General features: G+C 38.4%; 1 protein-coding gene across 1 annotated transcript; it reads left to right on the top strand.

Annotated features, from left to right (window-relative positions):
* Positions 1–608: 608 nt before the first annotated feature.
* LOC139132243 (monocarboxylate transporter 12-like) lies at positions 609–7,891 on the top strand. Its single transcript, XM_070698631.1, has 6 exons — positions 609–832; positions 2,949–3,183; positions 4,169–4,312; positions 4,774–5,597; positions 6,979–7,108; positions 7,755–7,891. Exons 2-6 carry the CDS (start codon positions 2,985–2,987, stop codon positions 7,889–7,891), a joined length of 1,434 nt encoding a protein of 477 aa, XP_070554732.1. The 5' UTR covers positions 609–832; positions 2,949–2,984.
* The last annotated feature ends 14,635 nt before the right edge of the window (positions 7,892–22,526 follow it).

Raw genomic sequence — 22,526 nt, 5'->3', positions numbered from 1 at the left:
AGCCACTAACGGAAAGGGGCACCAGTTAGACACATCAACGTTTGCAGCTAGTACGGGTTTCAATTTGACTCAAATCATTTTACTCCGTTCCTGACTTTGCTCGTCTGAAGTTCAAAATATGCACCGTGAAAAACACGCGTTTCTAGGAGTCCCACAGCTTTTTGAAGCAACTATATCTCTTAGCATGATATTGACTTATAAAGTTCTTCGGCATTGGCCAATTGTTACTCAGTTCTGCTCCTAACCCTTACGACTTACCAGTGATGAATGCGAAATGCTCCACACAAGTCTTGCTGAAACCAGAAACATGTTCGTATGGTTCAAATTAATATGGAGAGAAACGCCATGAAAAGTGCCCTTTTTGAAATATTAATGTTCATGTCATTGTGTCCTGCATTCTCAAGGTCATTTTATTATACCGCATATTGCGATAGTAGATTATTTATATATGTATCTCCGCGAGATATCCTAAGTACCGCTTATCTGCTTAAAATCTTATTTATGGATTTGCAAGGGCAAGCCTGTCATTGTTGTATTTGAGTTACAAGATTAGTGCCAAGACAAGGACAGTGGTCCCACCGCTATCCATTTATACAGATATAAGCTCTCTGATTGTGAACAGGTCCTCTACTATTATTGACTAGTCCGTCAGACTGCACACGTAATGCACCTGTACTCAGCAAGGAGTTGAAATCCTTAAGCCAGAACCTTACCAATTTGCTAATACCTGGCCGACAGACAAATATCTAACCATAGATATCTGCCTAATATAGTCGACTTGCAGCTGGAACACAGCGCTTATATGGGATGTCGCTGTTCTAGTACTCAAAAGGTCAGTCAATCTTACAGATCCTGTTTAAGTAACCTGTTACTACAAAAAGCAATTCTGATCCGTTTAACTCTCTAACAGGGTAATAAACTGGTTTTTAACTATTCTGAAACAGTAGTTTAACTTACTATTTGAAACAAAAATATTTTGAGAACTTAGAACGGCCTCTCTTTGCAAGTGCTTACATTTTAACTGCTATAGTTGTAGCTAAGGACGGGACATGCTCGATTCGATCTGTCGGAACCAACTTGGTTTTCAAAAACAGTTATTATTATTATTATTATTATTATTATTATTATTATTATTATTATTGATGTCGTTGTTGTTTTGTTATTGAAATTATCATTATTGTTGATGTTGTTGTTGTTGTGGTTGTTGTTGTTGTTGTTGTTGTTGTAATTTCACTTTATTTCAAGAAGGTTGTCTGAATTACAAAATATTGCAATTTAATCAACGCCCTGGAAGCACAATATACAAACAAAAATACAAAATTTGACTTCAGTCAAAATATGATACGAACTGACGAAAGCTAATCGAGTGAAGTGCCTTCTTAGGCCTAGTATGTAGAAAACTACGTTACTGCGCTTTGAACTGTGACAAACGTTTAGTATTCCTTATAGATGAAGGAATACAATTCCATTTGTTGGCAACACGGTATACAAAGGATTTCTGTCCAGTTGCTGTCTTAAAAGTTGGAGCATGTAAATCAGCATTGCTAGATCTTCGAGTATTGGAATGATACATCTCAGAAACATAGGATAACCGCTGTAAATAATCAGGTAGAAAACCATTCAGTATTTTAAGATGGCTGAACCGATACAGAATAATCGATACGGAAATCAATAGGTAGCCAATCATTGAAACTTGGAAGAAAGGAGCGGGCGGAAACTGGACATTATAACATCGATTTCAATATAACCCTACAGGCTCTTTCTTGAAGTTTCTAAAGTCGATGTAGAATCATCTTCTAGCTATTACCCATACAGCACAACAATAATCAAGTACAGAAAGAAAAGTTGCATGATACAAGTTCATTGTCAGACACTAACTATTCGAAATATGATTCGAGGCTTACAGAATTTGACAATCTGTAACGCTGTTTCATTTATTAAGCACGAGTCTCAAGATATAGCTTATCTTTCGCCAGCTTTGTCATGATATATAGCTTATTGAACTCATACTTCACTTTAGGATATGCCTCGATCGATTGGTTTGACATTCGGAACAATGTATTTTGTAGTTTTTCCAATTTTATTTGACCGTCCCTTCCATGTCGACTAAGAGAAGACAGTCATGGATCTATATCCTTGCTTACCCTTGCACATCGATCAACGTCCTTGTAAATGTTTTCCAATGTTATCGCATTGAACTAAAGTTTGGTCAGCAATAAAAGTACTATGAAATGAGGACAATTTGATCGATTGTTCTTGCAGGATTGTCATGATCAGATCTTATTTGTATAATTACAAAGTTCAAAAATTTCATAAGTAGTGTCTTTTGTCCGTCCTGAATTAATGGAAGCTAAATACCTGTTGATTAACTTGCTCAAAATGTGTCTATACTGTCTCTCTGACAATTACGGATGATTTATTCGTGATGTTAAAGTAAATCGACATTGGTCTATCAGTGAAAAATGTTTGTAACAATAAAAACAGACAAAGGTCGTGCAAACAAACATATCATGGTTTCACGTTGATATAAAGATCCGTGACGTCATTAACCAAAATAAATGAGCACTTTGCATATTTCACAATTTGTTTCACAATTAAGCAATATTTTGGAAAGTGAAGGGAACACATCATTCAATTGAATTTTCGTACTAAGATTTCGTGATTATAAGAGAGAGGTATAGTATGCTGTACTGTGAATGAATCGCTAATTTTCCAATCAAGTTTTGCGATTTATTTTAAGATTTTTGTGTAAAAACATCAAAATTAGATATGCGGTAGCATGCCAAATACATATAAAGATGAAATCGTCATAAATCTATTTATCTTAGAAGTTTGTGATGAGTGATTTCAATTTCATACAATGATAATGTCGAAGAGAGAAATGTTAAGTTGCTCTTCTGTATGCTTTTAAAATTGCATGATTAATCACAATGGTAATTTTCTTAAAGAAGGAGACGCCAAATCGAACTCAAAAGTAGTCAGCAATGGACGAACACAACTCACCGGATGGTTCCATCAGGGGATGGCTGGTCGTAGCGGCCAGCTTTACCATTCATATGTACTACATAGGGATAGTGCAAACTTCAGGTCTCTTCATGATAGAGTTTCTTCGATATTTCGACGAGGCTGCAGGAACTGTTTCATGGATGTTCACGACAGCAGGCCTCGTTATTGCTGCCATTGGTAGGTGATACCTTCTTTCTGTTCTTATTCATGCACGTAGGAAAAATTATGCGAAGATATTTGTCCAAGCAAACATGTTTAAGTCTTTATAAAATTTAATAATAATAATAATAATAATAACAATTATAATAATAATTGTTATTATCATAAGTATTGTATTTGTTGTCGTGTTGTTATTGTTATTATTATTGTGTTGTTGTTGTTGTTGTTGTTGTTGTTGTTGTTGTTGTTATTGTTACTATTAGTATTACATTTTATTTCAAAACGGTTGTCTGAGCTACAAAATATTGCCATTTATATCAGAGCCCTCAACATACTAATAACATGGGGTCAGGAATGATAATTTCTACGTAACCACTGTAATAAAAAACGTGATCGAGGTCTGTTAAGAAAAGCAAATTCAAAGAACTACAAAAGTAACTGTGGAAAGTGCCAACGTTGACACGTGGAACTCGACATTTCAGACTGAAATATAAATTTTCATTGAATATGAAGACCGAGCGTTAATTTTGGAAATTTGCCATTAACCTTTTTGACCAATGGATCTTTTACCAGTGTCATAAATAATACACAATGTGTTTGCAACATTAAAATTGAACTTGGATGCTGGAACTCCTTAGCAGTTCATGTGAATGCATGGAAAAGTTTATGAATTGGAAAGTGCTGAAATATGCTCAGTTTCTAATTTATAAACTTACCTAACGACTTCACAGAATGTACTCTCCTGCACGACTGTGATTAGACTGGAAGATCCGTCGCTCGAGGGCGCTCTCTACCCTCCCTTCTCTTCGTAGAGAGCGCCCTCGAGCGACGGATCTTCCAGTCTAATCACAGCCCTGCAGGAGAATACATTCTGTGAAGTCGTTACGGATCTTTCAGTCTCGTGTGTGATACAGTCTCTGAATGTGAACAAAGAAAACCGAAATTCCCGAATCAAACGAGTATGATAGTAAACTAGTAGTAAATATTTCAATTTATCACTCAGCACCTACTGTTGGATATCTGGTATCGAAATTTGGAGCACAGAAGGTCGCCGCTGTCGGAGCTATTATAGCAACGGTTGGCATGTTACTGTCAGCGTTTGCCCAGAGCTTGGCACATCTTATGGTTACCTTTGGAGTTTTACACGGTAAAGATAATCGCACGTCACGAAAAACCATGTTTTTACGGCGTCGCAATTTATGAGTGAACAATTTATTGATGTACCTAGTCTTACCCAATTGTTGACGGATTTATTAATTCATTCATTCTGTTGTGCTTTCAAAAGTATGCACCAGGTTACCTATCGCTTTATTGTCTCTTAAGAGATTATATTTGTACCACGTTTGTGTAAAAAAATTCAAACTTGAATGATAATTATACTTTTGAAACAAAAATAAATGATTTCGCAAATCACATCGCAAATTCGTGGTGCAAAATTAATCTATGCATGCTCCATGAGGTTGCTTTTCGATAGATTGTCTCTTAAACACTTTCAAAGTCCCTTGTGACCCACACTGGCTTGAAGTAGCATGGTGCTACACAATATCAAGTTTCGACCAGTAAATACTCACTATATAGTAAAACATTTTTCTGATTTTTTTCCTACAGCAATAGGTTTAACTGCAATGTTCATTCCGGCCCTGTCGATCGTAGCACAGTACTTCACAAAACGCTATGCACTAGCGAATGGTCTCGCCGCACTTGGGGCAAGCGTCGGAAGTATGGCAATCCCTCCAATGTCGGAAGCCCTGATGGAACATTATGGCTGGCACGGGGCTTTTTTGATCATATCTGGGATAGCTGCAAATATTCTTGTCGCCGCCGTAATCATGAAACCCGCACCACGTGAACGGAATAAGGTGTCCTCGAGGCAAAGTCCTGCTGAGAGTGAAAATGTCGATTCCGAAAAAGAGGACTGCACGATCGAAGGAGACCATAATTTGAAGAACTGTCTGGACACTTCCAATTCCTTTGAGGAGACAGATGGAATTTCTGAGCACAGGAAAGAAATTGTTCCTACTAACCCGAATTGCACTGGTGTAGTAAAAGTCTTCACACTGATACCTCGTTTTTGCGGCTGCTCCCTTATCCGCAAGTATCCGCTTTACGGAAGCTTTTTGATATACATAATTTTGTACACCTCATCTAGTCAGATGGGAATGATCTGGAGAGTTGTACACGCAGTGGCCGTTGGCATACCCCGGATGAAGGCCGCCACATTGGCTACGTTCTTCGGCGTGAGTTCGGTAATTGGACGCGTAGGACACGGTTGCCTTGTCGACTCCAAGATTATATCCCCGATGACACTGCTGTCCTTGACGTTGACCGTCCTGTCGATCAGTATTTTAGTATTCACCTTTCTGGAGAGGTACGCCTTCATGGCAGCATGCTGTGCGGTTATAGGACTGTGCCAGGGAGTTTCAACTACATTAGTAAGTGGGGACCATTTGATATCCGGGGGGGGGGGGCTTGGAAGATTGGTGGAGAGCCATTATTTTTTTCCACGTGCTTCACCATGAATTATTTTTTTCTACAGGGCATATGCTGGCAACTTTTTTTTTCACTTTCCTTCTTCGAGATATATTTTTTTTTTACCAAATTTCGGTGCAATGTTTGTTTGCTTGGTTTTTCACACCCAGTAACAAGATGCTGTTCTATCGCACACAGACTATATTCAAGAAACTAAATAAAGATATGTAAATACATGTACATTTTTGATTCACTTTACAAAAACATATTTGTAAAATCATGTACATTTATGGCATTTACTTGTTATTGTTGTCCTTACATTGAAAGTAGCCGGGTAATTTAAGAAAGTAGACGGGTGGACTGCGAGGGAGCGAAGCGACTGAGTGGCGAGTGAGCGTAGCGAACGAGGGGGGGGGAGCGCGAGAGGGGGTGTCCCCCCTCTCGCAAGGCGAAAAATGAAATTTTGGAGTGGAAATGGTTTTCTCTGGTGGCATCTGAGGTGACATTTACAGACTGAAACAGTACTTTTGTTGTGTGTCTTAGACGTGGCTCACATACAACAAAACAAACAAACATGATTTTGTTTTGTTTGTATTATTTATGACACACTTATGGTTTTATTTGCAGTGAAAATGTAACATTTAATCTTAAATCACCTGCTGTCTGCTCATTTCATTGCCCATTTCCCATTCTTCATTACCACATAGTAGTTTCCCCAAAACCATCAAACTCATTCAATTCTAATCAAAACACATTCGCTTTTGTTAAGAAAAACATTGTTAAGATAATTCACTATAACAGTGTTCGCATTTACGAATAAAACATGCGTATATAGAAAACTCATAACAATGAAAAAATGTGTAGAGAGTCGATCCAATGCGTAATAATATTACGCATTGGATTGAGTCTCTACGCATTTTTTCATTGTTATGAGTTTTCTATGCGCAAACGATAATAGTAAAATGTTTGCAGGCTGTCTCTCTTCTTGTGGTATTTTGACAAAATCCTTACATTCAGATTTACACATTTCTGGAAAACACTGTTGAGCAATTTCAATTTCAGCATACTTCCTCTAATCAGAAGGTCATGTATACTGTACAATTGTTCATATTCAGTTATTGTTCCTCAAGCTTGAAATGGTTTATGCTTTATAAAACTCTAGAGCTACTGCTTGATTTTTATTGATGCTGCAGTGTGCATCGAACAATTGCCAAGATTTTTTTTTCCGAGTCGCAATGGTCCATAATTTTTTTTCCATCAGCCACCTAAAGCCAGATTTTTTTTTTCGAGCAACTCCACCTGGCATCTTTTTTTTTCCCCAAATCTTCCAAGCCCCCCCCCCAGGATATCAAATGGTCCACCCCATTAGTAATCGTGTGTTTGAGACACATAGTTGGTGTGAAAGATCTTCCTCGCGCAATTGGAGTACAGTTCGCCGCCTACGGGCTAAGCGGCCTATCGTTACCGGTTGCAGGTATGATATATTGAGCAATGTACAATGTGCAATATGAGATACGGCTGTTTGAATTTACTCAAAAAATGCACTCTAAAATACTATGAACAGGATCATTAGTTACTCTGTCCCCTTGTAGCTGCCGAAGATTTGACCATTCCATTCAGGTCTAACACAGTCTTGTACGTCGACGTCGCCAATCAGAAGCACTATATTTTGAAAATAAATGTTGATTTTTAATCCTTTTCCTATATATCATGTCTGAATTTCTTTTCAAAATGATGACATCAAGGCTCATAAACTCCCGCTGACGATAGAGTAGGGCAATACGATTATTACGAGGCAAAGTCTCTTTATAGAAGTTGCTATTAAACATGGTCAAACACATTTCAACCTGAAACCTTGAATGATGGCGCCATCACGATTAACTTGACTGCCCAATCGCATGTTTCCTGCCGGCTGACGTTAGGGGGAGCCAGTTACTCATCTCTCCCAAACAAATAGCTTGTGAACGCCTTTTTGTTACGAAAGTTATTTACCTGCCCCTGTTTGCTTTTCCAGAATAATACCCTTTAATAGCAAAACTAATATTGTCATGAATGAAAACTTTTAAAATTATATTTCTGCGTCAGCGTTCATGTCTCACTATAATTCGTTTCTATCGCAGGCAAACTGTACGAAATGACAGAAGACACAAGGAGTCCCTTCTATCTGTCATTTGCCTGTGCCTCAACTTCGACTTTGATCGTCTTAGCTATGGCCTTTGTGCAGCGCAGGAAATCTAAAGATAGTGCAGGGACATAGAGTACCAATGTTGCTGCTTGAAGACGTGACGCCACCAACGACCATAATCTGATAAAGTTTGTGTCATTGACGTTGCCGTATCGGGCTGGCTACGAAGACGGGGGCCTGCTGAAGGCTTTGGAATAACGAACGAAAATGGAAAATGTACACTTCATACCTCATCTCATCAAGTCTTTGTAATGATTCATCAATTTGATGCCACGGTCTTCATAGCTCTTTGAATACCGCAGATAAGAAACTGTAAAAGTGAGGTTACAACAGTCACCATGGAGATCTGGTGCTAAACACTCTTCTGGTACCTTTTGCATATATAAAGAAGGAGGAATTATGTAACTGAAAAGAAATTGTTCCTTGGAGCATCTCTTAACTTGAAGTGTCACTTTAACAGTCACTGTCATATCACTTATACCGACTGAGGTACTGATAATACCAATCTTGGCATCTGATCAGCAAGGGCATACATTTGTTTAACAAATTAATTTGCAAGGTGTAAGGAAAATGGAGCGGGAAAAATTAATTTACGCTATTACAAGCATTGCAGAAACTTTACTTTCTGATGCATGTCAAGTCCTTCAAATTTCGGAAAATAAATACTTTCTTTGTGTAAATTGCAATGGACCTTTTCAATTCATGTCCCGAAAAATGACTAGTGATTGTTTCTTCGCAAAGTAAAACAACCTATCCTAACAAAACAGACTCAAAGTAAAACTTTCTGACGTACCGTTATTTCTTCACACATAATCTGGCACTGATATACTAATATAAGGTATTATTCGCTATTGCTTATTTAAATGCAAGTGTCGATCCGTTTGTATGTTTTACCTTTCCGAAGTTAAAGATTTTCCATATACTCTCTCGGTCCTGGATCTAAGGTGTTTCCTGTTATTTTAAAGGTCAACAAACTATAACTGGTACTAATGTGACTACTGTGATCAACCGTCTGTCATGGAGCTTATCAAGAGCGATTTAATTGGTCGAAATACTCGTAATTAGTGAATGGTATCGACGACAAATCAACATTTTCGCTTGAAATTTTATTCGTACATTTTCCAAATTTTCATTTGGCTGTAACTTAATCTACATCCTTGCATATTTTTGTTTGAATAAAATTAGGGATTTGATGGTATTTGATGAACGTTTTACACTCTAGTTTCAAGTTCTTTATTGTATGCATCCATGAACACGTCTGTAAGACGGTCTTTGCGTTCAGTAACATAAGAATGACTAGAATGACCCTTTCTCTTCATATTCCAACTGAAAAAAATTAGTTTTCCAACTGAAATCAATTAGTTTCCGCCTGTATACCCTCAGTTTTATGGCGCACAGTAACCTTGTATCTGTCACCTCATTCCTCGGACGTTGTATAGGACATCTGTTCAGTATAATACAAGGCACTTACCTGTATGGGACAGTATGGTTGTCGTTCTCTAATTGCCGAAGCATTTACCTGAATCCCCAACCTGACAAGTGAAAACACTCCCCTTTCCATATAATTACTCCTCAGTCGTGCAACTCGTCCAGTTTTTTTCAAAGGTAATGTTCACGAGCTCTCCATGGACGGCAAGATATCCCCGTCTTTGACTGCAATGGCAAATACGGTGTCCAAACCCTCGAACTCCACAAAGCGCTATTAATAGTAAAACAGAATTTATCACATACTGCCCGCTTTTCCTGGTTTTTCATGTTTAATTTTGAACAAATCAAACGACACTTGTAGGGTAATACATCTCTCAATCACACCTTTTGTTCTTAGATTCAAATTGTTAATGTTACATATAAGGGTTACAATAACCCTTATATTCATATCTGACAGAATGAAATCCAAGGTCTTCAAAAGTAGCAGTGTCCTGCTGAGTTTTAAAAAATAAAACAACAGTCAACCGCTTTTCCCCTTTGATTTAAGGAATATTATGCCCCAAAAAGAGCATTGCAGGAAAGTATAGGATACGGTAACATAGGTATCATTGCAGAGTTGTAAAATTCAAAAGGTGTAGACAGGGGACGAAACCGTTGAGTTCTCCTTGATGCCAATGTAACTCCGTACTACCCATGAAAATGAAGCAATAAATTTTGTCGTTTCTTCTCCTGCTCTGTGGCCTCAGAGCATGGTAGGCAGATGGAACGGCGAAATGGGCAACGGCGACATGAGTAAAATTACCATATTGTTTCTGAAAAGGGGAAGTGCTGACGTTCAGTATGTCGACACAGATGCATGTAATCTCTCCCCACAATTGCATTTTTTACTATCCAACCTAGACTGATTTCCCACTGTGCATTGAGAGAGATAATTCTATTAATATTTCGTCATTCTTTAAATGTCGCTTCTAAATATTAATTTCTCTTCTAAATACCCCATCAATAAACTCAATCATATGTATAGTGCACCAAAGGTATAAGTATATTTTGCTTAATAATTTGTCAACCGCATACAATATACGTATAGCATACGCCACAAAGGTGAAAATATGCCAACAAGATTGTGGAAATCGTGTAATTTCCATACGGCTGGTACCGAAACTCCCTTGCCCATATAGCTTGTTTTTCAAAAAAAAAACACTGCGTGTACAACATGGGAAACCTGTTTGGTACAGTTCACTACCATATACGTACGGACTGGAGACCTCAAGGGATCTGGTACCGATGCAAAATGTACATCGTTCTCCATAACGAGTCCGGTGACAAATCTGACGTCATCAGGCTGGACAAAGTCTGGAGAAATGAAATGATTTCGAAAGGGGCTGCATCGATAAATTCGACGTCAGAAACCTGCCAAATTCCGGTCATATAGCCATGCTGGAGATATGGCGAGATGCCTTTTTCGGGAACGTATGGTACGTCGACTACATCCTGGTGGAGGATTCGTCGCAGCGAAATCGCTACCCGTTGGGTGGACGTCGACAACCTTGTGGTGTCCAGTACGACTCCTTCCTGCCACAGTTGGCGCCAAATCCGGAAGAACGAAAGGCTGAACTGGAAGAGAAGAGAAGCGCTTACTACCGAAGGTCTTATTAAGATGCAGTCTGAACACTGGAATTTCGACGCGTTGAGCTGGTGCGCTCGTTGTTGACTTTGTCAAAGTTAATCCGGTGATAATCTGGTGACAGCGTCCAGAGATTAGTAATTTACACTTGCTTACTTTGGCAAATTGGACATTCAAACTCATCAGATAATAAACTAAATTACTACCTTGCTTGCTTTGGCGAATTAGGCGATCAAACTGGTCAAATGATAGATGCAGCATGCTGATAAAACGTTTACGCAAGATTGTCAAGGGCAGTGCAAGACCAAAACACCAAAGTTTGGTAGAATAAACCTTTATTAGCAATACAACAAAACACCTACCCATCCCTGGGGACGGACACGTAGGCTACCCCTACGGGTATACACGAGATTTCGGTACAATGCGTGATATATAGCACGAGCCGATAGGCGAGTGCTATATGGAGCGAATTGTACCAAAATCGAGTGTATACCCGACTGCGGCGGGGTTATTGCTATTATATTATATTAACTTGTGTATATTTGTTGTCTTACTACGGTGTTTTTATCAGTTTAAGTCCCAAATGCAGACCAGATGTGAACTTAAAATGCTCACGTGTTTTAATAATAGTACACTTCACAGAACAATCTGATATCTGTCATATCACTATATGTAGCAGGTTTTATCAACTTTGCACAGTACTCTCAGAGGTTTAATCACTAATTACAAAACTTTATTTAATATGCAATAGAGCTGTTGATTAACTTGACACTGCTCAATGCATCAGATCAACGTTTGTAGCATGGCTTCATTAAATTTAATTCTGTATTTTTGGAGTAATATCACTAATTACAAAGTTCATAAAATATGCAAATGAACCCTTAATTAACGCCATACAACTAAATGCTTTACACCACAATTAGATATCTGTCGGATCAGTATCTGAAGCAGATTTCATAACATTGGGTGAAGTTATTTTGGAGTTATATGACTAATTAAAAAACTTCATAAGGAAATATGCAAATGAGCTATTAGTTAACTTGACACTGCCAAATGCTTTTCAGTATAATTTGATATATATCAGATCAATATTTGTTGCACGTATCATCAAGTTTGGTGAATTTTAGAGGAATTTCAGAGTTATGTCACTAATAACAAAAGTTCATTAAATATGCAAATGAGCTGATAATTGACATGACACTCACAGTATCCTCATAATGTTCTGAGATTGTCATTAGTGAAAAGTTTCATGAAATTTTGTGCAGTATATCTTGATATATGTCTACACTGTCATTACCCTCTCCATACGGAAACCATTGTACGGAAAAAATTCATTAATATGTAAGCCAAACTAACCAAAATCTAATCAGTTCTTGCAGGTAGCATATGATACCTATGTACCAAATCTGACTTGAATCTGTTCAGGCGTTTTCGAGTTAGCGTGTAAACAGACAGCCAGACAGACACACACACACACACACACTCGGACAGACAGACAGACATACATCGCTATGACATTAGCCCATTTGTGTAAACACGTGAGCTAAAAACGGACGTCTGAGAGATCGAACGTCGGAAATTCAGCACCCGAGACATTTATAGCTCACGTGAAATTTTCGACACCTTTGTTGTAGTGTTGCCAAGCAGTTCAAAGTCACATGAACCCTGTATATTGTACAAAAACTTATCGATTTCGTGTCAGCTATATGTAAACAAAACTATTTAGTTTAAATCGTGTAAATAGGACTGCTTTATCAGAACAGGCTTGATATAAAATATAATCTTGTGTAAATAAGCTGTTATAAGCAGACTATACAGCAGCTCGCCTGCGTACGTCTTCGCAATGTTCGTCAGATGACTCTTCCACGTTACACTGTCCAGTACGATCAGCCATCAACGGAAGCGGGCATAGGTAGGCGAGCGGGAAAACTCGATGTACACGGGTGCTTGACAGGTACAGTTGACAAACATACTGGAGAGGCTTTGCCGGGAACTCGTAGAAACCGATGATGAAATTTGTCGCCTATTTACAACCGATTGATCAGAAATAGGTAGCTGCGATGTTAGATCGACGGAGAGCGCACGGTCGTCATGATTCTTGGCCGTAGCTGACCTTGGACCGAGACCTTGAACGGCTACAGAGTAATTTCCGTAGACGCTACCGGACAAGGCTGATGACAGCTGCCGTTGTTGACCCGTTGATGGCTGGTTCGGGTAGCTTTTCACGCTTACCTCGTTTACAGGCACTGAGTACATGATATGCGTGTGTCAACCCAGCATCGTCTAGAAGTTTACAAGCCGTGGCTTGAATACAGTGGTTAGTATTGATTTTCGATAGTTTGGCCTCTGTGCTCAAAGTATTCATCATAGCCCCCAATGTATTCTCTCCAACAGGCGCGTTCACGTACTAACACGATTCTTCCGGGTTGAATGGAGATTTTGGTCGCTGGAATAGGGATGTATTGCCAGGATGAAGTAAACTGACATATTTTTCAAACGATGCCACTGGACAACGGTCTATGCTTATGGCATACATCCGTGCTTGACAAGTGTAGTTGTCGTCTGCATTGCCGGCGTGGTTTTTGCCTTTCTCGTTGAAAGTATACTTGACGTATCGTTGACCGATGTCGTCCCTTTCGATAGCGAATGATGATTTGGTCAAACTTATCAGACCTTCGCGACCTCTCTTTCCCAAAGTGTAACATCAAGTCAAACCACACCACCTTTCGTTGTCGACCGACGTTGTGTGCAATTGAGAGCACAGGCAACATCGATAGTGTTTTCAGGTCTCCACAGCTGATAGGCGCTTTGTGTGTTGTCGTGTCTTTGCCATCTTTTTTCATGGTCTTGACCACGCCACGGAATACGTAGTTTGCCACTTGAAATTCCCTGTCATGCATGATATTTATTTTCCGATGGTAAGGGGGACCTGTCGATGGATAGACGCCCGCAGGCCAGACAAGGAAGATTTGCGTATGATTCGCCATCTTGTTTTCGAGCTGAAGCGTAAAATTCTCTGAGTAACGCTCACAGTTGATCGATTGGGAGGTCTTCAAAATTTAATGGGTACTGCTTGTAATCAAGCCATTCTACCAAAAAAGTATAAAAAAACCTTAAAGTGATCCTTTGAGTCGAACAATTTGTTTCGTTTTGGTTTTGTTTTATTCCTGGTGAAGCTGCTATGCTTGTCAACTAGTTGTTAACAGCTGATTAATTTGCATTAATTGACGCAAAAAAATATGTAAACATCGGCAGTCATAACGCACTGACTTGTCGCGTCGTAGTGACAAGCTGTATTTTCCACTTGTTTTCGTCGCCGAAGAATCGAAAAAAAATAAAGAAATTTACCTCTCAATACTCGTACTCCCCATTTAGTTTGTTGCGATGTATTCTTTTCGTTTCTGGCATTTTCAAGCGCACTGAGTTCTATTTCACCTACATCCACGAAGCGAGCCATGTTGCATACTGCATCGTATGGGACGGCACTCAGCGCGAGCCAGAGCAGACAACAAGTGCAGCCGGGAGGGGGCTCAAAAATTTGGATAAATCGTACAGAAAGGCATTATTATCGATATTGTGCACCATTATCAGGATTTATCTTTTAATGTATTGCATGCTTTACTCCATAATTTCCCACCTTTTTAAATGCCCAATCCTTTATTCGTTTACGAACAAAAACCTTGTATTGTTATGCTTGTTGTAGGGCCACGATGCTGAATAATCCGATACATTGTGGTGGTATGACATCACAAAATTCACTGGTATTGATAAGGCTATAATATAATATATAGCATATTGTGATAGTAGATTATTTATGTATCTCCGCGAGATATTGTAAATACGTTTTATATGTCAAAATCCTGGTCATGGATTTGTGATTTTCAAGGGCAAGCCTATCAGCTTTGTATTTGAGTTACAAGATCGGAGCCATGACAAGGACAGTGGTCCCACTGCTATCCATTGATACAAATACAAATCTAAACTCTCTGATTGTGAACAGGTCCTCTATTATCGACAAATCTGCCGGACTGAAAGACCTGTACTCAGCAAGGAGTTGAAGTCTTTGAGTCAGAATCTTACCAATTTGCTAACACCTGGCCGTCAGAAAAAATATCTGACCTTAGTCTAATGCACTCGGCTTGCAGCTGGGACACAGAGCTTAAATTGGATGTCGCTATTCTAGTGCTCAACAGGTCAGTCAATCTTACAGATCCTGTTTTAGTAACCTGTTACGACCAACAAAAATATTCTGATAGGTCACTGGGAAAGAAACTGACTTTGAACTGTTCTGAAATATTTTGAGAACTTAAAACGGCCTCTCTTGGCAAATGATTACATTATAACTGGCAAGTGATTACATTATAACTGCTCCATTATAGTTGTAACTAAGGATGGGACACGCTCGATTCGATCTGTCGGAACCGACTTGACTGTCAAACAATGTTTACTATTATTATTATTATTATTATGATTATTATGATTATTATTATTTTACTTTATTTCACGAGGGTAGTTCGATTAACAAAATATTGCAATTTAAATCAAAGCCCTCGCAGTACCAAAATACAAAATTCTACTTCAGTCAATGTATGATACGAAATTAACGATAATTGATGAAACCTAATCGAGTGAAGTACCTTCTTAGGACTAGCGTGTAGAAAACTACGTAACTGCTCTTTGAACTTTGACAAACTTTGGGGGGCATTCCTTATAGATGAAGGAATACTATTCCAATTGTTTGCAGCACGGTATACAAACGACCTTTATTCAATTGATGTCTTAAAAATTGGAACATACAAATCAGCATCGCTAGAACTTCGATTATTGAAATAATAAGCTTACATCTCAGAAACATAGTAAAACCGCTGTAAATAATCAGGTAGAAAACCATTCAGTATTTTAAAATGTCTGAACTGCAACAAAATTATGCAGAAATCACTAGGTAGCAAATCATGGAGACTTGAAGGAAAATGGCGGGAAGAAACTGTAACATCGACTCCCTACCGGCTCCTTTTTGAAGTTTCTAATGTCGATATAGATTTATCTTTGAGGTATAACTCATACAGTACAACAATAATCCAGCACAGAAAGATTAAGTAGCAAGATACAAATTCATCGTCAGACACTAACGATTCGAAATACGATCCCAGGCTTAAAGAATTTGTCAATCTGTAACACGGCTCAGGATCGCTAATCATTCGTTATCGTTATCATATAAATCTTATGCAGCTCATACTCCACTTTAAGACATGCCTCGAGCGATGTACTTGACATTCGGAGCTTGTATTTTGTAGTTTTTTCCAATTTTATTTGACCATCCCTTCCATGTTGACTAAGAGAAGATAGTCATGGATCTATATCTTTGCTTACCCTTGCACATCTATCAACGTCCTTGTAAATGTTTTCCAATGTCATCGCATTGAACTAAAGTTTGGTCAGCAATAAAAGTACTATGAAATGAGGACAATTTGAGCGATTGTTCTTGCAGGATTGTCATGATCAGATCTTATTTGTATAATTACTAAATTCAGACATTTCAATAATTACTATAGAGTAATGTCTTTTCTCCGACCTGAATTAATCATGGAAGCTGTAAAAATGTTGATGACCTTGCTCAAAATGTCTCTATACTGTCTCTGACAGTTTACGAATGATTTATTCGTACTGTTTAATTAAAGCGACATTGGTCTATCAGTGAAAAATGCACATGAAAATAAAGAAAACAGGGCAAAGGTCATGCAAACAAACATGTCATAATTTTACCTTGATCTTAAACTTCTTGACGATTTGGTTGACACGAACGATAATAAATAGGGACTTTACATATTTTGCGAATTTTTCACAATTATGCAACATTTTGGAAAGTTATGGGGACTCGGAAAGATCATCATGTTCAATTATATTTTCGTATCAAGATTTCATGATGATAGGAGAGAGGTATAGTAAGCTGTCCTGTGAATAAATCGCTAATTTCCCCATCAACTTCTGCAATTTATTGTGAGATTTATTATGTAGAAAAACATCAAAATTAGATATGTGGTAGAATGCCAAATACGTCACGTATCAATCTTTGTATCTGAATTTTTTGTGATGAGTGATTTCAAATTCATCAAATGACGATGTCGCAGACAGAAATGTTAATTTGCTTTTATGTGTGCTTTTAAAATTGCATTATTATTCACCATGGTAATTCCCTTAAATTAGTCAGCAATGGACGACTACAACTCACCGGATGGTTCCATCAGGGGGTGGCTGGTCGTAGCGGCCAGCTTTACCATTCATATGTACTACATAGGGATATTGCAAACTTCGGGTCTCTTCATGATAGAATTTCTTCGATATTTCGAAAAGGGTGCAGGAACTGTTTCCTGGATGTTCACGACAGCAGACCTCGTTATTGCTGCAATAGGTAGGCGGTACCTTCATTCTGTTCTTTCTGTTCTTGAACGTGCATGTAGAAAAAATTGTGTAGAGATTTTTGTCCACGCATACATATTTCAGTCTTTCTAGCATGCTATTATTATTATTATTATTATTATTATTATTATTATTATTATATTATTATTATTATTATTATTATTGTATTTGTTGTTGTTTTTGTCATCACACTAATACTTTTTAAAGAGGGTAGTCTAACAAGTCACAAAATATTATCATTTATATCAGAGCTCTAAACATATTAAGTGCATAGGTGTCAGAAACGATAATTTCTACGTCACCACTGTAACATGTACAAACAACACGTGATCGACGTCTGGTGAGAAACGGAAGTGTGAAGAACTAAAAAGATTACTGTGGAAAGCGCCAATGTTGAAACATGAAACTCAACATGTCAGGGAGACATATAACTTTCCTTGAATATGAAGACGGATCGTTATTCGGATCTTATTCGGAAATTTGCTTTTAACTGTTTGACCAATGAATTTTTTACCATACTCTTATATATAATACACATTGTGTTTGCAACGTTAAAATTAAATTTTAATGCTACGACTCTTTGAAATCTAGTTAACGCATGGAAAAGTTTGTGAATTGCTGAATAATATTATGCTCAGCTTTTAAGTAATGAACTTCAACGACTTGACAGAATGCACTCTCCTGCTGGGATGTGATACATTCTGTGAATTTGAACAAAGAAAAAGGGAAATCCCCGACTAAAATGAATGTGATAGTAAACTAGTGGTACATATTTCAATTTATCACTCAGCACCTACTGTTGGGTATCTGGTATCGAAATTTGGAGCACAGAAGATCGCCGCTGTCGGAGCTCTTATAGCAACGGTTTCTATGTTACTGTCGGCGTTTGCCCAGAGCTTGGCACATCTTATGGTTACCTTTGGAGTTTTACACGGTAAAGATAAACGCACGTCACTTATAAATATAAAAGAAAGACCATTTATGAGTGAACAATTTATTGATGTACCTAGTCTTACCCAATTGTTGACGGATTTATTAATTCATTCATTCAGTTACACTTTTTAAAAGTATGCAGTTACTTTTCGCTTTATTGTCTTGTAAGATATTACATTTGTACTGTGCAAGCATTGAAAAAACGTGAAAGATACAATAGAAATACTTTTGAAAAAAATTATTTCGCATGAGATATTGAAGATTCGTGGTACAAATTAATCTATGCATGCTCCATGAGGCTGCTTTTCGATAGATTGTCTACCAAATACTTTCAAAGCCCTTTGTGACCCACACTGGCTTGGAGTAACATAGTGTTACACGATATCGAGTTTCGACCAGTAAATAATCGATATATAGTAAAACATTAATCCGATTTTTTTACAGCAATAGGCTTAGCCGCAATGTTTATTCCCGCCCTGTCGATCGTAGCACAGTACTTCACAAAACGTTATGCACTAGCGAATGGTCTTTGCGGACTAGGGGCGAGCGTTGGCAGTATGTCATTCCAACCACTTTCCGAAGCCCTCATGGAACATTACGGCTGGCACGGGGCTTTTTTGATCATATCTGGGATAGCTGCGAATATTCTTGTCGCCGCTGCGATAATGAAACCCGCACCACGTGAACGGAATAAGGTGTCCTCGAGGCAAAGTCCTGCTGAGAGTGAAAATGTCGATTCCGAAAAAGAGGGCTGCAAGACAGAAGGAGACCATAGATTGAAGAAGTGTCTGGACACTTCCAACTCCTTTGAGGAGAGAGATGGAATTTCTGAGCATAAGAAAGAAATTATTGCCACAAACCCGAACTACTCTTGTGTAGTAAAAGTCTTTACACTGATACCTCATTTTTGCGGCTGCTCCCTTGTCCGCAAGTATCCGCTTTACGGAAGTTTTTTGATATACATAATTTTGTACAATTCAGCGTGTCAATTGGGAATTATCTGGAGGGTTGTATACGCAGTCTCAATTGGCATACCCCGGATGAAGGCCGCCACATTGGCTACGTTCTTCGGCGTGAGTTCGGTCATTGGACGCTTAGGACACGGCTGGCTTGTCGACTCCAAAATTTTATCCCCGACGACATTGCTGTCTTTGACCTTGACTGTCCTGTCAATCAGTATTTTAGTATTCACCTTTCTTGAGAGGTACGCTTTCATGGCTGCATGCTGTGCGGTCATAGGACTGTGCCAGGGAGTTTCAACTACATTAGCGATCGTCTGTTTGAGACAGATAGTTGGTGTGAAGGATCTTCCACGGGCAATTGGAGTACAGTTCAGCGCTTACGGGCTAAGCGGCCTATCGTTACCGGTTGCAGGTATGATATATTGAGCAGTGAAAATGTGCAATGTAAGATACGGCAGTTTGAATTTACTGAAAAATGCACTCTAAACATACTATGAGCAGGATCATTAGTTACTCTATCCCCCATGTAGCAGACAAAGATTAGACCATTCCATTCAGACCTAAAACAGACTTGTACGTCGAAGTCGCCAATCTGTAGCACCATAAATCGAATATCGCCTTATTCAATTTTGAAAATAAATGTTGAGTTTTTGTCTGAATTTCTTTACAAAATGCTGACATGAAGGCTCATAAATTGTCCGGGGACGATAGAGTAGGGCAATACGATTATTACGAGGCGTAGTCTCTTTATAGATGTTTCTAACATTGATCGAACAGAACCTGAAACATTGAATAATGGCGCCATCACGGTTAACTTGATTGCCCAATCGCATGTTTCCTGCCGGCTGACGGGAGAGGGGAGGCAATTACTCATCTCTGCCAAAGAATGCTTTTTTGTTACGAAAGTTGTTTTACCCTTTAATAGCAAAAAATATATTGACATGGCTGAAAACTTTTGAAAATTCCTACATCGGCGTTCATGTCTCACTATAATTCGTTTCTATCGCAGGTAAACTGTACGAAATGACAGAAGACACAAGGAGTCCCTTCTATCTGTCGTTTGCCTGTGCCTCAACTTCGACTTTGATCGTCGGCGTAATGGCCTTTGTGCAGCGCAGGAAATCTAAAGATAGTGCAGGGACAGACAGTGCCAGCAATTGACGTGACGTCACCAATACTCTCGCTCCTGGATCTTAGATGCTTCCTGTTATTTGAAAAGTCAATAAAGTATCACATGGATTAATGTGGTACTGGTGTGGTTACTGTGAACAACCATCTGTCATGGAGCTTATCAAGAGCGAATTAGTTGGTCAAAGTACTCTTCATTAGTGGACGGTATCGACGACAAATCAACATTTTCGCTTGAAATTTTATTCGTACATTTTCCAAATTTTTATTTAGCTGTAATATAACTTAATCTACATGCTTGAATATTTTTGTTTGAATAAAATAAGGGATTTGATGGTATTTGATAAAAGTTTTACACTCTAGTTTCAAGTTCTCTCCTGTATGTATCCATGGACGCGTCTATGAGATGGTCTTTGCACTGACCATCTCAGTAACACAAGAATGACTAGAATGACCATTTCTCTCCATATTCCAGCTGAATAAGATTAGTTTTCCAACTGAAGTCAATTAGTTTCCACCTGTCTGCACCAGATTTCACTTTGCCATTCAAATTAGCTGTAGATGCTAGTGATACGGCTGCTGGTGCTGTTTTATTGCAAGAGGATAGTCATGGTATAGATCATCCTGTTTGCTATTTTTCACGCAAATTTAACAAATCCCAGAGAAACTACTCTACATTTGAAAAAGAGTGTTTATCTTTGATATTAGCTTTACAGCATTTTGAAGTTTATGTTACTTCTTCAAATCAGCCAATAGTGGTTTATATTGATCACAACCCTCTTGTTTTTCTGCAGAAATTTAAAGGCGAAAATCAGAGATTGCTAAGATGGAGTTTAATGTTACAGGAGTTTAATCTTGACATTAGACATATCAAAGGCAGAGACAATTTAATCGCAGACTGTCTCTCTCGTATTTAGAGTTTATTGTTGTTCACACTTTTAATATCACATTTGTAAAAGAAAATTTTTTTCTTTGAAAAATTTTCTTTCGAAGAGGGGGTGTGTTATGTGGGTCATTTTCACACACTCATCATGACCTGAGTTCAATTAGTCTAGAACATTCTCAGGGTCACTGCCCTTAATGAATGACCTCACAACCTTGAATTCAATTAGTCATGTTTGGAATGTTCTGGAAAGTTAATTAGTTGTGTAAGAGAGATAATTTTAGAACAGCAATTAGCATGTCAATATAAAAGTTCTAGATTGTTCTTTTGTGCCCTTATGTAAGCACATGGGTATAAAAAGGGACGTGCACAGCTTCCAGTCAGACTTATGGGATCGTGTCTCTTGTGTGTTACTACAAGTGTTTGGAAACTCCAGCAGTAGTCATTCTCAAGACTTTTCAAGACCTTCACTGCCAACGCTGGATTTACACTGTGGACTTTGTGCAACTTCAAGCCTGCAAGCCAAAGGACTGTTCATTCATCCGACAGACTGTTACAACTCTGAGACTGGAGCTTTGCCGTCCCAGCTGAGATAAGTAGTCTGTACACTTTTAAAGCTTGTACTCTATCCCTGACTTAGCAGTTAGTTTTATTTTCGTAATAAATTTTGTTTAAACGGAAACTGCTGAGTTCACCCTTTTGTTCGTTTTCTCTGCACGTAACAATACCCACAGTGTTATGGCACATAGTAACCTCGTATCTGTCACCTCATTCCTCGGACGTTGTATAGGACAGCTGTTGAGTATAAATATAAGGCACTTACCTGTACGGGACAGTGTAGTTGTCGTTCTCGAATTGCCGAAGCATTTACCTAAATTCCCAACCTGATAAATGAAAACACTCTCCTTTCCATATAATTACCTTTCAGGCGTGCAACTCGTTCACTTTTTTCGAAGGTGATGTTCACGAGCTCTCCATGGACGGCAAAATATCCCGTCTTTGACTGCAATGGCAAATACAGTGTCCAAACCCTCGAACTCTATAAAACGCTATCTATAGTAAAACAGTATTTATAACAGACTGCCCACTTTTAACTTCCCGGTTGTTCATGTTTAATTTTGAACAAATCAAACGACACTTGTAGGGTAATACATCCCTCAATCACAAAAAGTAATAGTTTATCATACCCTTTGTTCTTAGATTCAATTTTTTAAATTAAGGTAACAATAACCTTTATGTTCAATATCTGACAGAATAAAACCCAAGGTCTTCAAAAGTAGCAGCGTCCTGGGTATTAAAAAAGCGTAAAACAAAACAACAGTCATTTGCTTT

The sequence above is a fragment of the Ptychodera flava genome, chromosome 4 (assembly GCF_041260155.1).
Source record: "Ptychodera flava strain L36383 chromosome 4, AS_Pfla_20210202, whole genome shotgun sequence".
In the NCBI taxonomy this organism is placed as follows: Eukaryota; Metazoa; Hemichordata; class Enteropneusta; family Ptychoderidae; genus Ptychodera; species Ptychodera flava.
This window is presented reverse-complemented; position numbering and strand designations above follow the sequence as displayed.